General features: G+C 58.2%; 1 protein-coding gene across 1 annotated transcript; it reads right to left on the bottom strand.

Annotated features, from left to right (window-relative positions):
* Nucleotides 1-10: 10 nt before the first annotated feature.
* VWA5B2 (von Willebrand factor A domain containing 5B2) lies at nucleotides 11-11661 on the bottom strand. Its single transcript, XM_027110365.1, has 18 exons — nucleotides 11059-11661; nucleotides 8956-9175; nucleotides 8626-8837; nucleotides 7968-8099; nucleotides 7661-7785; nucleotides 7103-7258; nucleotides 6537-6647; nucleotides 6248-6456; nucleotides 6048-6159; nucleotides 5413-5598; nucleotides 4369-4540; nucleotides 3969-4282; nucleotides 3258-3447; nucleotides 2800-3156; nucleotides 1399-1536; nucleotides 1215-1298; nucleotides 896-1140; nucleotides 11-809 (listed from the first exon to the last, which is right to left on the bottom strand). The coding sequence occupies exons 1-18, from the start codon at nucleotides 11450-11452 to the stop codon at nucleotides 261-263; spliced, it is 3906 nt and encodes a 1301-aa protein (XP_026966166.1). The 5' UTR covers nucleotides 11453-11661; the 3' UTR covers nucleotides 11-260.
* Nucleotides 11662-15065: the final 3404 nt, after the last annotated feature.

Below are 15065 nucleotides of genomic sequence, written 5' to 3' on the forward strand. Positions count from 1 at the left end.
TTGCGTAGGATTTAGGGACTGTGGCTCTCTCCCCTTCTACTGCACTGCACAGAGCTCAGAGGGGAAGGGGCATGGGGCGGAAGGAGCAGGAGAGAGCACAGGCAGGCACTTTTTGTGGGGCAAGAGGATTTTGTGAAGGGAATGAGAAGCAGTAGGGGCGGACTGTCACCAGCCCACCCCTTCCCAGCACCAAGAGGCCGGCTCTGGGTGGCAGTGACTTGAGTTTGTTGGGGGGTGCCAGCCAGAGCAACCAGTGACCCTCACATGTTTGCTGGGCTGTAGCACAGCAGGTGCAGCTGCAGGTTCTGGTCCCAGTGGCGCAGCAGCAGGAAGAGACCCCGGGCTGCGGCCTTGAGGTTGGCCAGGTCGAGGCCGTCGGGCAGGTGCTGGGCCTGCAGCCAACAGTCAGCCTTAGCTGCCGCCAGTTCCCACTCGCCGAAGGCCGCGGCACAGCGGTGCTCCAACCACGCAAGCGCCACAGCAGTGGCCCAAGTCCGGCCCCGCAGGTCGGCACCACCAGGCCCTTCCGCCCCCTCCGAGGCCTCGGTGTCTGAGCCCCGGCCACTGTCCACCTGGCCTGGACCCTCAGAGCCTGAACTGGGGGATGGGCTGCAAGAGGCTGTGGCACTGTCACCCTGGCCAGCACCATGGCCTAGAAGTGCCCAGGGAGAGGAGGCCGAGGTGGGGCTGAGGCTGGTGCGATGCGCAGCGAAGGGCGAGGCGCGGCACAGGCGCTCCCGCGAGATGCGCACCGCTGTGCAAAACGGCGCGTCTAGGCGGAAGGAGCCAGGTGCCTCCTGCAAGCGCACCTGAGGAGAGAGGAGGTGGGGGGAGAATCGAGCTGAGACAGCGCCCTGGCCCTGGCAGTGCCACCCTCCACCTCCCGAGTCCTCACCAAGGGCAGGTAGTCATGGTTGCTGCCTTCACTGTTGCTGTCACTGGCTTGGCCCGTGTTGGGGCTGCAGAGTCTATGGCTGTCTGGGCCTCTGGCCTTCTGACGGCCCAGGCTGAGCCGAGAGGGAGGCTCAGGGGGCAGACGATGAGGACCTCCGATGGGGGCTGCGCGGTCCCCCAAAGCAGAACTGGAGTTGCCAATTTGGTCCGGCTCCCAGCCGCCTGCCAGAGAGCCTCCCTTAAGTCCTGAACTGGAGCCATTCAGTGGTGGTCCCTAAGCCTTGGTTGGTCCCTACCATTTACCCAAACTTGAGTGTTACCTTTAGAGTGGACGGCTGTGGGCAGAGGAGCTGCATCTAGATGACCTTGAGAGGCAGGAGGGGTGCCTGGGGGTTCGGCTAGCTCTGCAGGGGCACAGAAGACAGGGGTGAGGTATGTCTCAGAGGGTGGCCAGTGAGATGAGAACCCGCACCTGGGAGGTCACCTGGAAGGGACCTTACCTACCTGAGCTGTGCACCTGCAGGGCTGAAGGTAGGACCTCTCTGGTGGTAGCATCCACAGCTACAGGGCAGGTGAAGCAGGAAGGGGCAGAGCTGACCTTGCTTGTCTGAAGGGCTCGGAGCCAGGGCCTCCGGGCATGACCTGCAAAACCAAGGGGCCGGGCTTCCCTGGTGGCGCAGTGGTTTAAAATCTGCCTGCCAATGCAGGGGACACGGGTTCGAGCCCTGGTCCGGGAAGATCCCACATGCCACAGAACAACTAGGCCCGTGAGCCACAATTACTGAGCCTGCGCATCTGGAGCCTGTGCTCTGCAGCAAGAGAGGCTGTGATAGTGAGAGGCCCGCGCACTGCGATGAAGAGTGGCCCCCACTTGCCGCAACTAGGGAAAGCCCTCGCACAGAAACGAAGACCCAACACAGCCATAAATAAATAAAATTAAAAACAAAACAAAACAAAAAAAAACCCAAGGGGCCACATGTTGACTGGGAGGGGGGTGTGCTCCCAGCACCCACTCTCTACAAAGGGCTTCACAGAAAAAATCTCAGTGCTCCCATAGCTTCTCCCTCTGTACATATTTTTGGGTTTTTTTGGCTGTGCCTCCAGGCTTGCGGGATCTTAGTAGTTCCCCGACCAAGGATTGGACCTGGGCCCCAGCAGTGAAAGCACTGAGTCCTAACCACTGGACCACCAGGGAATTCCCAGCCTTCTGTCCACTTTTGAACAGAGTGGAGTTCCTTCTTGGGGTCAGCTCAGACTCCTCAGCTTTGACAAGAAGTGGTTAGGCTGAACACTCAACCACATTGTACCAGGACTAGGCCCCTGGCCACCCACAAAGTCAACATTCTGGATACAGCCCAGGGGAGGCATTGACTGGTACCTTTTCCATCCACTCATTTCAGCACTGCCCAACAGAACTTCCTGCAATGATGGAAATGTTCTACATCTGCATGATCCAGTATAGTAGCCACTAGTCCCATGTGACTATTAAGCATTTGAAGTGTGGCTAGTGCAACTGAAGAACTGACATTTTAACTTTATTTAATTTTAATAATCTTCCTAAATGACAGATTTGTTTTTATGTTATGGGCACTGTGAATCATTACAAGATGAAATTCCCTCTCTGTTGGCTGCTAGGAAGCTTGCCAGTTTGGGGTCCCATGCTTGCAAGGGCACAAAACCTCATGGTGTGCATCTTTGATATAATCTCATTCTCTGCTTCCTTTTATTATCCCTTTTTTCCCCATTGCCCTGCTTAATTTTTTTTTCTTAACAATGTGGGTGAGCCGCCTCAAATCACTTGTGAGCAAGGTGAGGTATGGCGAGTGATCCCACAGACCTATGCCTCTGCCACTCTCTGTCCCATACAGGCTCCTTGAGCCCTGACTGGGGCCACCAGCAACTCACCCCGGTCAGCCCTGGTCTCGCCCCGTCCTCGGAGAGCCAGCTGCTCGTTGTCCCGGACCACGGAAGCCGCTGTCAGTCGATGGAGTGCTTGGTCCCAAGCATTTCCGCTTTCAGGGGGTGACGGAGGCAGTGAGCCAGCATCCCTAGGCCCCCACAGCATCTCCAGCCCAACGCCCACCTCCCAGCTCATAGGCTGCTCCCCGCACAGGGCCCGGATCACCACATGGCAGCGCGGAGGCTGGGGAGGCAGTGGTATTGCTGGAGGGGCCAACTCCCCACTGGGGGGAACAGCCGTGAACAAGAAGGGTGGTTCCATCAACATGTCCCAGTCCATGGGGGCTGGGGAGAGCAGGTTTCCTGGGGAGAGACGATGGTAGGAGCAGGGGCAGTGGAGTGCCCTGGGCTCCACCTCCCCAAAGTCTACGTGGTGTCAGAACCCAGCTCCCCATAACCCTTACCTGAGTCATCCAGGCCCTGTCCCAGCAGCTGCCCTGGCTCAGGGCCTGGCCCATCTGGTGCTACACCCAGAGAGGGGTGCCGGAGATGGCCAGGGACTGAGTTCACCCGGCCGGGGGGCGATGAGAGGCTTTGGCCAGTTAGAGCTGCTCTGTGTCGACGGCCCAGCACCTCAGCACTCAAGGCCCCAGTCTGCATGTGTGAAGGTGGGGGGGGGGGTCCAATGGTCAAGGAATGCAGAGCTCCTGGACATCAGACATACATACACAGCTGGCCACATGCCCCTTTGTCTGGAACCCTGGATGGCTGCTCACCACCCTTAGGGGTGAGGCCAGACTCCTTCTGGTGCCTGACCCCCTTCCCATCGTCATCTCACTCCATGCCTATGTCTCAGTTGAGGTTATTGCTTGTCTGTTTTTATTCATGTCTTCTCCCGTTTTGCCTAGCTAACTTCTTATTCTTCCAGAGGTGCCTCTTGCTTTCCTGACTTCCTCAGACAGGGTTAGTCACCTTGACTCTGAACCCCCATAAAGCCACATCCCTGTGCTCATCAATGTATGTTGCATGGATTCATCACTATACATTATACCATCATTACCCATCTATTTCTTCAGGTAGACTTCATAGTAACCACTGCACAATTTATGGCATACAGCCAATGGTCAATAAATATTTGCTGGATACATGGTAGATGGATGTGGATTGAATCTCACCTTGACTGGAGCCAGTGGGGGTGGAGGCAGGGGGCAGGAGTGGGAGCCAGCAGATTCTCCCCAGGCCAGGCTGCGGCAGCCCTGCTGAGAAGGGGGATCCAGGGGAGCACTGCCTTCGGGGGACCCAGGGCCCTGCGAGACGGGGGACTCGCTGCTGCCTGTGGAGCCTGGGCCTGGCTCTGGGCTGGCAGAGCAGTGGGTAAGCACATACTGCTCCCGGATGTACGAGGACTGGAAGATGCGGCGCCATATGGCTGTGTCAGAAGAGGGGTTAGGTCCAGGGTCCGTGACTGGGTCTGTCAGAGCATCAGTACCTATTGGGAGGCAGGAGAATAGATTCCAGCCCTGGCCCCTCCCACTGCCCACTCCTCCTCCAACACACATACACTCAGGCACTCACTCCGATCTGAGTCCCCAGCAGCCCACGGGCTGGACAGCTCTGCTGACACAGTGCCTGTTCCCAGTGGCTCTGAGGTGCCAGTGGGCTCGGTGCCAGGGCTGGTGGCAGATGGTGCTTCCTCTGGGGATGGGAACACGGAGCTGCCCAAGCTCTGCCAGCCAGGCTCTTGGCCCTGGAGAGGGATAGACGTTGGGGGAAAAACAACAACAACTGATTATAGTTATACACTACCTCTTTCCAAACAGGATTTAAGATGACTCACTGCAAGAGGCGATAAAGATAATAAACCAGAAGTGAAAGCCCAGTACTAAGGAAAGAGGAAGCATACATGCTGACCATAGGGTTACTAGAGATGCTGTGGCTGAGCTGCAGGTTTGGCCCTGAGCTTCCTGGCAGCCAGGGAAAAAGACCAGCAGTCCATTATACAGCTCTCCTGATCAAAAAGTAGGAAGCATGCTTGGTTCTTCTAGAGAGATAAAGCTTTTCATAATAAAAATAACAGTCATTTATCCAACTCCTCCTATGTGTCAAGTATCCTACCAAGAGCACACATGTTATGACTTCTAATTACAACCTTATGAAAAAAATCAGTACAAGGAAATGGGCTCAGAGAGGTTAAGTGACTTGTCCAAAATCAAATGGTTAGTACATGGCAGAGTTGGGATTTGAGATTTCACTTAGACAATGCTCTGTCTGTCCCTGAATGTTACAGGAAATAATCCAGATGGTGCTTTTTGCAGGCACTGTGTGAAGTAATGAGCAAGTTTCAACAAAAACCTTGAAACTAATGCTGGCGCTGTTCCCTGTAACTGTGTGCTTTAGTGACCAAGGGTAGCACTTTACAGGACAGCTCAGTGGAAGACCTTATGAGGGAGGCAGGCTGCAGCCACCTTGAGGGACCCAGTATCGTCTCTAAGGAGGTCTAGTGGGTAGCAGTAGGAGCGTTTGGCAGAGAGAGGCACAGGGAATAGGAAATGGGTTTTGCAGAGATGCAGGGGCTTCAGCCATCCCAGGCCCACCTCCCACACCCCAGCCCAGGCTTACCCCTAGGGGGCGGGACCGGAAGCTGTCCACCCTGAAGAGTGAGCAGTAACCGAGCAGCTGGTCCCCAGGATAGAGCGCTGGGATCTCCCGGGGCGTCAGCAGTGCCTCCACCGCATCGGGCACAAACCAGTCCACAGAGATGTCGCTCAACGCAGGCTCCAGTGCCTTCCGCAGGGCCTGCACCAGCTGTGAGGAGTGACCAGAGGGAGGCCATGGGAGAGAAAGAGGTGCCACACAGCCAACAGACTGGGAAGGCTGCCCTTCTGCTGATGCCATCTACCCAGCCTCTGGCTGAGGGGAGCAGGGTCCGGCTGGGGTTGGGGGAAGGAATGGGGGTAGGAACAAGCAAGGGGACTGAGTGTTCAGTGCTCAGGGCTCGGTGCTTCTCCTGGCCTGAACTGTGCCACGTGGATAAGGCAAGACTTTTCAAAGATATGGCTTAGTACCCGGACAAAACTGAGAGCAAGATTTGGGAAGCAGTCAGAGGCCATGTCCCCCACACTTCCAGCCTCCTGCAGCACCCCACAGCAGGGTGCCTGGAGACCCCACGACCTGACCAGGTTCTGTTTCAGACTCAGTGCAACTTGGGAGGAGGACTTAGACGCATAGGGAACAGGGCCCAGGCTCAAGCTCACCATGGGCTGCAGCCTTTCCCCAGGCCTCAGGAAGTAGGCCTGGCCCCTGCTGAGGGCAGACAGACCCTGCAGCAGCTGGCGGCAGGCAGGCCCCAGCCCAAAGGAGAAGCACCTGACAAGAGAAGGGGAGCAGCCGTGACCTTCCGGAGCCTCTTTGGGAGGCCAACTTCAGGATCCTGGCTCTGCCCACTCCATCCTACCTGGCTGCCCCCCGGTGCCACCTCATGAGCTCCAGGGTGTGGTGGGTCACAGCAGCCATGGGCGAGGCAGCGGTGAGCAGGAACAGCTGCCGAGGGTGGGCCCTGTGCTGGGGCTGCCCAAGGGCCCAGTCCAGTGCAGACCTCACATCCGGCGGGCCGCCCGCAGCCTGCAGCATCTCAACGCTCTCGCAGATCAGCTTCACAGCTTCCTGGAGGAAAAGGACATGGGCTGGGCCACACTGGCTGAGACGCCTCTGGCTAGGCCACCAAAGCCCCGGGCCACACTCACATCATTGCAAGGCCGGCTCTCTGGGAAGAGGGGCTGCACCAATGTGCCAAACGTGGCCAGGTTGATGAGTGTCTGGGGCGGGAGTGACTTCACGGCCAAAACGATGGCATCCTGGGGAGAGCCAGGGAGGGCAGGGTGAGGCAGGCCCCACTGGCACCGGTAGAGAACAAGGGATGCCAGATTGCTTGCTTTCTCCAGGCCGTGTGTAGAATGAGGGGTAATCTGGGTGAGGCCCTGTATGTGTGAGGCTGTGAGTGAGACCCTGGCATGTGAGGGAGACTCTGTATGAGAGATGATTGTGCATGTGACCCTGGAGGTGTATGTGAATCCTTGGGTTTGAGATTCGGTGTGACTGAATGTAACTTTACATATGAAAGAGGCTCTTGGAATCTGGGAGAAATGCATGTATGTATGAGCATGAGAAGGAGAGAGAGGGGTGTGTGTGTGTGTGTGTGTGTGTGTGTGTGTGTGTGTGTGTGTGTGTCTTCAGGAGGCTGCCCCCCAGCCCACCTCAGACCCACTGCTGCACCTAACCCCAGGCCTGCCCACACCATGCTCCCACAGGCCTTGTGTGCCATGCTGCTGCCATCCAACAGGAAGAGGAGCTCCCGAGTAGCTGTGCCCAGGTGTCCAGGCTTGGAGCTCAGGTCCGGGCAGAAGCTAAGCACCAGCACGGGGTTCAGCAGGATGTCCTTGTGGAAGCGTCGCTGCAGGAACCACACCTGAGCAGGGGAGCCCCAAGTCATCCTGGGCCAGGCTGAGTGCAGCTCCGACCTAGGCTGGCAGCAGGACCTAGCCCCGGAGACTTTTTCAATCCAGTCCACCCAGAGGGGGCACCCTTTTGTAGTCATCTGAATAAAAGCGAGGGCAGAGACAAGTGGCTGTCCTCTGCCTAGGTCAGTCCTACCCCCAATCCTCCGAGACACATTCCAGGGACACTTGAGTGGGCCCTCCTGTGAAAATACTCATCAGTCCTCCGGGAGGGTAGTGGCAGCTACTGAGAGCTCCTGCTGAGAGCAGAAGCCCCCTGCCCATCCCAACGTAAGCCTGCTCGCCTTCTCCTCCTGCACTAACACAGCCAGAAGTGGGACCAGGGGCCAGGCCAGGACCCCAGGCAGCCATACCTGCCGGTCCCCCTCACTGTCCCTTCGCTGCAGCCTCTGGAAATCCCGGCGGGCCCTCACCTGGGCCTCATATTCTGCTGAGCTCAGGCTGCCGGCCTCCAGCATCAGGTGTGGCTGGTGGGGCTCTGGGGAGAAGGGGACACAGCTCTGTCAGGGAAGTCCCTGTCTCTAGACCCCAACTGCTCAGGCCCACTGTCCTGGGAGAACTTTGCCGATCCAGCCTCCCTGTACCACCAGGCCCACCCTCACAAATGAGGTGGTCCTGAAGCAGGTCAGAGCTGGCCTACTGTGTGTCCCAGTCTCTCACCACTGGGGTGCAGCAGGATCTCCAAGGCCCGGTCGCAGTGGTGGCCCTCTGCCAGAGTGACACAGATGGTGGCTGCAGAGCTGGCATGAGGGGGGGCATCTGCCCGCAGAGCATGAGAGGGGCTCTCCAGGCCTGAGGGATGTAGAGGCAGGGAGAGGTGATGATTGCCCCACCCCAAGCCAGTACTAAGAGCACAACTATCACCTTCCCAGGCAATAGTGCTGGGGGCCGGGATCATGACTGCTTGAGCTCAGCTCTCAGAGTCCAAGCTATGGAGTGGGCAAGCGGGGATTTACCTGCTTTCATGGACTGGGAGCAGAATTCCCAGGTACATCCTGCCTGGCCAAACAGTTCTATATCAACCAACTGCTGATTTAACGTCCTGGTCCACCTCGTGCACAAGAAAACTCAAATTCATCACTTGGACCGGTCTCATTGTAAGCATCTCTCTTCTCATTGGTGAGTGGAGTGGGATATAAATAAATGACACTGACAAACCTAGGGGTGTGTTTGTTGTGTGGAAGTGGCCAGGGGGTGATCCCACCGTGAGACTAGAGGTTCCTAAGGCTTAGGTCCCTGTCTTCTTTTTGTCCTGTGTTCCTCCCATCCCTGAACCTTCAGTTATTTCCCAGTCAGCTATGCTGAGAGGGGCACCCACCTGCGAGCAGGCATGGCCCAGTCACCAGCATCTCGAAGGAGAAGGTGTACGGGGCCGGGCAACGGGCAGGGCCTGAGAACACGTCCAGAGGGGCAGCTGGCTCCTCCCAGGCCGGCCCCTCCCCCTCAGGGCTGCCCATTCCGAAGCAGCTGGTGGGACTGGAAAGGAACACAAGGAGGGTCACTACCAGGGCCCCTAGCCCCTCTGGCTGACTGGCCTCAGCCCTTCCCCACCCTGCCCATCCCCCGGGGCACCCTGCCAAAGCCCCCTCACCCGCACTAGACCCAGAGAAGTCGAGGGAGGGACGAAGAGAATCACCATAGGCCCAACCTGTCGTCACAGAGCCCCGGAGGCCTGGGGGGCCCCAGCGGGCCTGGCGGGGCCAGAGGGGTGAGCACGGAGGGCAGGGCCACGCACAGCACCCCGTCAGGCCTGGAGGGCAGCTCCCGGCTGCTGCGCAGGGTCACTGTCATGGTGCCGGCTGCGGCGATGAGGCCTGTGGGCAGCACCAGTGTGGACCGGGCCTGGGCCAGATCCAAGACAAGATGACCTATGATGAGTGAGGAAAGGGGTCAGAGAGGGCTGGAAGCAGACGAGATGGGGGAATCTGCAGGTAGGAGCAGGCACTGAATCAGGGGAGCTTGGGCAAGGAGGATTTTGTGAGGTTGGAGGGATGCTGGGCTAATGCACTGGTGATGCAGGATGGAGGCATGAGATGAACGATGGTTGAAGGAGAGGCAGGTTGATGGTAGAAGGAGCTGGCTGTCATTAGGAAAGGCAGCAGTGACATCACTGCTAATAGAGGGCTGAGGAGAAGGGGGCATGTCCACACCACCCCTAAGGTCCTGGGGGACCCATACCCTCCACCTCTCTTTCTTTACCTGCTCCAGCCTGTTCAACCCTTGGGCCTCATCTTCCTAAAGAACCCTCGCTGACATCTCCCATAGCCTGGTACCCACCTGCTCACAAATTCCCTGCTCATGAACAGTCACGGACTCCCCACTGCCCACTAGGTGTGGCTCCAGAATTTTCTACCCAAGAGGAATTCAGGAACTGTAATCTATTTGGAAGCTAGCTAGAGGACATTTACATACCAAGCACATCATTTTACTTAGATCTCGGTTTGTTTGCGGACGGGTGGAGTCATGGGCATCACCACTGCTGCTAAAGGGAAAATGGCCAGGGGTATACAGTGATGGTCAAGGCCCTACATGGTCTGGCCCCAGCCTACCTTTACAGCCCTACTTCACCTCATTTCCCCACAATAATCATTGACCCATTCTTTTGAAAAATACTTGCTGAATAAATGAAGGGAAGAAAAAAATGGAAGGAAAAAAAGGAAGGTAAGAAGGAAGAAAGGGGCTTCCATCCCAGGCAGCTGAGGCTTGGGACAGTCTGATACAGTGAAGAGAGCACAGTGTCAGGTTTTGAGTCTCCACTCTGTGATTTCTAATTCTATCCTTTGGTAACTCTCTTGTTTAGAGGAGCCTTGGTTTCCCCATTTATAAAATGGGGGTCATAATTATATGTCAAGGACTGCGGTGAGGAATGAATGAGATGATATACATGAAGCATCCAACGTTTAAGAGACTGCTGCTGTTACTTTTGTCACCTATAGAAGGGGGAAGGAGAACAACACTTGCGTTACATACCTCTCTGGATTCATATGAGGTGACATCAGTGACTGGGCTTTGTCAACTGTGAATCACTATAAACATGAGGTATTTTATTACCATCACCCAGTATAACTTACTTCGAAACCTTTGCTTACACGATTGCCCCTGCCTGGGGTGCCTTTCCTCTCCTCTCCATATCACTACATCCAACCCTTCCTTTCAGTCAAATGCTGGCTCCACTTCCTTCTGGAATTTTCCTGAGGCCTCAGCCTAGAGCTCACTCTGGCCTCTACGTGCTGGGCTTGTGCCAACTCTCAACACCACTGAATTCTGTTCCTCTTCTCACCCAGATGGTAAATCCCATGTGCAGGAATCAAGTGAATGTACAAATAAATAAAGGAATGAAGTGCAAGCCAGAAAACCTAGCAGAGGGGTGGGCTTCCATCCCCTCACCCAGCACTCACTGATTCTCTTTGTGCTACATTTTGTGCCAGGTGCTGGGATTCTGGGACTCCGAGATGACCAAAACCCCATCCCAGGCTCAGGAGCTAAAGCTCCAGAGGGAGAGAGAGACGTGTGGACTGCCTGCCTTGTCTATCTACCTGGCTGCAAACCTCGGGTCAGGCCTGGTTCACATTCCCCCAGCACCTGGCCCACGTCAGGGGCCCAGTCCTCGACTGTGGAATAAAGGGATGAATCAATGAATGAAAAAAACAGTGGCTGGAGGGGGAACAGAGAGGGGCGGGATGCAGAGCGGTGCAGGAACTAAAGTGCGGCTGCTTTCAGGGAGATGGGGCGGGAAGCGCCCTGGACTCACCCTGCGCACAGCGGCGGGGTGTTGAGGCCCCCAGCGCGGGGCCCACCGCGCGGCAGCAGGCGTCCTGCGAGCGGCGCCGGCTCTGCAGCTGGAAGGAGACGCGCCGTCCGGCGGCCTCCGCCTCGAAGCCCGAAACCACTTCGGCCTCGGCCAGCGGGTACACAAACACGCCTGGGGCGGGAGGGGGGCACCGGCGATGTCGGACCTTGCTAGGCTTGCGCTGGCCACCACCCTGTGCCCCCGCCCGGGCCTCACCGTCCACAGGCTGCGGCTGTGGGTTGTGGTAGGTGAGCCGGGCCCGCAGGCTGAGGCAGGGTCCATTGGCGCAGGCCCGAACCCAGGAGTCCGTGAGCGGCAGCGGCGTCCAGCTGGAGGGGCAGTACAGACCGGGCATGGTGCCTCTGGTGGAGGGGGTGCTCGATGAGGGGTGCGCGGCGTGAGTTCAGGGCGTTCCGCCCCACCCTCCTGAAAGCAGGCGGGGAGGCTCTAACTCCGGCGCTGGGACGCGGACCTGCAGGGGGCGCGAGGCTGAGCCCGGCCCGGCGGACAGGTGGCGAGGGGAGGGAGGCAGCGGGGGTGGCGGGATGGGCATCTTCGCCGGTTACCTGGGAATCCGGGGCGGAGCGCAGCTCCAGGCAGCACGGGGACCCGGGGAGCGGAGGGTTAATGTTTAACTGGAGCTACGGGCGCCCAGCAGTCCCGCCGCCGGCTCCTCTAGGGGCGGGGGGGGGGGGTAGTGTCGCAGCTGTTCCATCACACCCTCCCGGGCCTCACCGCCACCCCAGTACCTGCCGGCCCCCCGGGGCTCCCCGCGGCTGCCAGCTGTTGGAAGTGGCGCGGGTGGAGAGATGGAAGATGCTCTGGGTGGGGAGCAAGGGTTTAAAGGGCCAGCATCCTTCTGGGTCTCCCTAGCCCAGCAAGGGATAGCAGGGGCGGGGTGGGACGGGGAGCCGAAGGGCCGCAGTCCCTCTCTCTCTCTCTCTCTCTCTCTCTCTCTCTCTCTCTCTCTCTCTCTCTCTCTCTCTCTCTCTCTCTCTCTCTCTCTCTCTCTCTCTCTCTCTCTCTCTCTCTCTCTCTCTCTCTCTCTCTCTCTCGGGCTCCTCAACTGACAAGGGCGCTGAGACGGGCTGCAGGCCGGAGTGGAGGGGATTGGGTTGGGAAGAACGAGATGGGAAGCGAAAGGAGGGGGTCTTACGGAGGCAAGACCCGGAGAGGTGTTGGGCAGAGGGATTAGTTGGCATCCGTCCAGGGCACCTCTCCCCATCCTGGCAGAAGTGACCTGGGATTGGGAAGGGGGGCTGCAGTCGCCGCCGCCCGCACAGCCGAACTGTCTATGGATGCTGCGGGCTGGGTCTGGGGATCGTCCCCCTCCCCTCAGGCAGCCCCAGCCTCACCGTCGCGTCCTCTGCGGAGTTCTGGGCGCCACGACGGGACCAGGATAGGTGGTACCGCCTCTGCGACCCGGTCCACATTCAGCCTGGACACCTGCCGGGCGCCCGCCGCGACCGCTCTGAGTCCGCCCAGGGGCGTCGGCCGGGTGGGTGCTGGTCCCGCCCCCGCTCGGAAGGCGGCCCCTCCAGCTGGCCTTGGCCCCGCCTGTCGCTGCGGCGGGGCTGCTGCTCCCCGCCCCCTTCGGGCGCGGTACCGCCTCCGCGCCAGCGCCGGCCGCTCCAGCCAGACCAGGCGCCGCAGTGCAGGAACCGCGTCCTCGCCCCGCGCAGCCCCCCATCAGTGCGGGGCGGAGGCCTTCGAGGCCCCACCCTTTCCATCCTTCAGGAAGTGAGGGGCTCTGCAAGTGCAGCAGAGGGGCTCAATTTTCAGTCCCCCCATCCCCGCACTGCAGCAACCCCAGCTATCCCGATATTACCCCACCCCTGCCCCCTCACCCCTCACCCCCACAATGGCTCAGCTTTTCATCACTGCAGTGACCCTCATCACTGCAGCGAACCCCAGGGCCCCATCACCGTAGGAACCCCGAGCCCCCAAGAAGCCCGACCCTTTCCTGTGCAAAGCGCTACTTCACTGCAGAAACCTCCCCCTCCCCCATCCCTGCAGGTGTCTTCAGCTAGTGTGATCACTTCCGTGACCACTCACTCCAAGCAGGGAATCCCCATCACTGCAGGAGTTCTTCCCCCTCCAACAGCCAACCTTCCCACCACTGCTGTGCCATCTCCCCACTTTTTCTGGGGATGGGGAGGGTAGGCAGGATTGCCCTCTCAAGCTATAACTTCTGGGTACCTTCAGTTGCCCACCACCTTGGAGTGAGGCCTTTCGGCCTGCAGAGCCTTCTGGCGGCTGCAGACTGCCCCCATTGTAGCAGTGACCCCTCACCCCATCACTGAAGCACCTGTAGCAGAAAACATCCCTGCCTGTTACCAGGTTCCTTTGTTACTGGCTGAAATTTCGTGCACTTGACAGTGTTATGCTGCAAAAGACTAGGGAAGTCTGTAAAATCTTCCCCAGGATCCCTGAGGGAGAGAGTCTGGGAGCCCTGGGAAAGTGACCGTGTTGGGGGTCACCCATGCAAGCTTTCTTGGAGAGGCCACACTCAGATTCTGCCAAGAGAGCTTGAGGAGAGCTGGGAGTGGGGGGCAGCCAGTAGGGAGTGGGCTTCAAGTCAGGCTCAGGGTTCTCACCCCTCCCCATTTACTGTATCCTGATTCCAGTCACTAGCTCCATGCTGGTCCCAGGGGGGATCCCCTGCCTCCTTGAGCACCTGAACCCTCCACTCCAGCCCTTTCCCTTGCTTGAACCACTTAGCGTGGTGGAGATAGCTTGGCCTTTTCCCAGGGAACTTCATGGGTGGAAATGCACAGGGATGATACAGGAGGCATAGCCACCATCACAATGATCCAGCTCACGGGGAGCTCCAGCTAAGTCCTAGCCTGTTCTTTTCTTTTTCCTAATTAAAAAAATTTTTTTTTAAATTTTTTTGGCTGTGTTGGGTCTTCACTGCTGCATGTGGGCATTCTCTAGTTGTGGCGACCAGGGTCTACTCCGTTATGGTGCACCGGCTTCTCATTGCGATGGCTCCTCTTGTTGTGGAGTTCAGGCTCTAAGCTCACGGGCTTCAGTAGTTGTGGCTCACGGGCTTAGTTGCTCTGCGGCATGTGGGATCTTCCTGGAGCAGGGATCAAATCCCGTGTTCCCTGCATTGGCAGGCAGATTCTTAACCACTGCGCCACCAGGGAAATCCCCAGCCCTGTTCTTTTCACACTATCTGAGCCCTGATTCCATTGACCCCCTCTCCTCCCTTCTCTGCTGAGCCCTCCCCCAGCCTCGTTCAGAGTGAACATTCCTCTAACAGGCTTGGGGAGAAAGAGTAGATGGTGGGTGGGTGGATGGGCCCTCCAGGTGCTCCAGGTCTCCGGACAGGACCAGCCCTGGCCCACGAAAGTCCAGGCAGCGACCACCTCCCTATGGGTGTTTTGTGCTCTGCCCCTTCTGCAAATGAGCCAAGAGCTACCTGTACAAATACGAAGCTGCAAGGAGCAGTCATTAAAGAGCCTCAAACACACAGAAATGGAAAAAGAGGTCCTTGTCTTGGGTCCTGAGGAGGGCTTGGATGTAAAACAGTGTCCCAGGAAGATGGTTTCTTGGTCAGAGACTAGACAACACATTGGTAGAAGCCAAGCTTTCCTGGGAAGCTGGACCAGCCCTGAGATCCTGCTGGGAAGGCTGTCTAAGATAGGTCAGCAGCTTGGCCGGAGGTGTAAAGCATTCTGCAGGATGGGGCAGGGCAGTGCAGGCTGCCTGGCTCTGGGGAGGAGGGGGGTTCTGTGGAGGGGCTCTGAGGCCCAGCTGGGAGGCACTTTGGTGGTGGGGCTGCAGCATGGCAGGCAGCTGAGGGCTGGAAGGGGCAGCACAGACCCAGGGGGTCCCAGAACCACATTTCAGGAGGTAGCGGCGATCCTAGGCAGGGCTAAGGAATGGCCTGGGGGCTGAATGCTCTGCTATGTGCCAGGCATAGGGGAGGGCATGAGGAATATAGAGCTACAAAGGCATAG

This window comes from Aethalodelphis obliquidens, unplaced genomic scaffold (assembly GCF_003676395.1).
Source record: "Aethalodelphis obliquidens isolate GAN/ISIS:26980383/991018 unplaced genomic scaffold, ASM367639v1 scaffold1, whole genome shotgun sequence".
NCBI classification, from domain to species: Eukaryota; Metazoa; Chordata; class Mammalia; order Artiodactyla; family Delphinidae; genus Aethalodelphis; species Aethalodelphis obliquidens.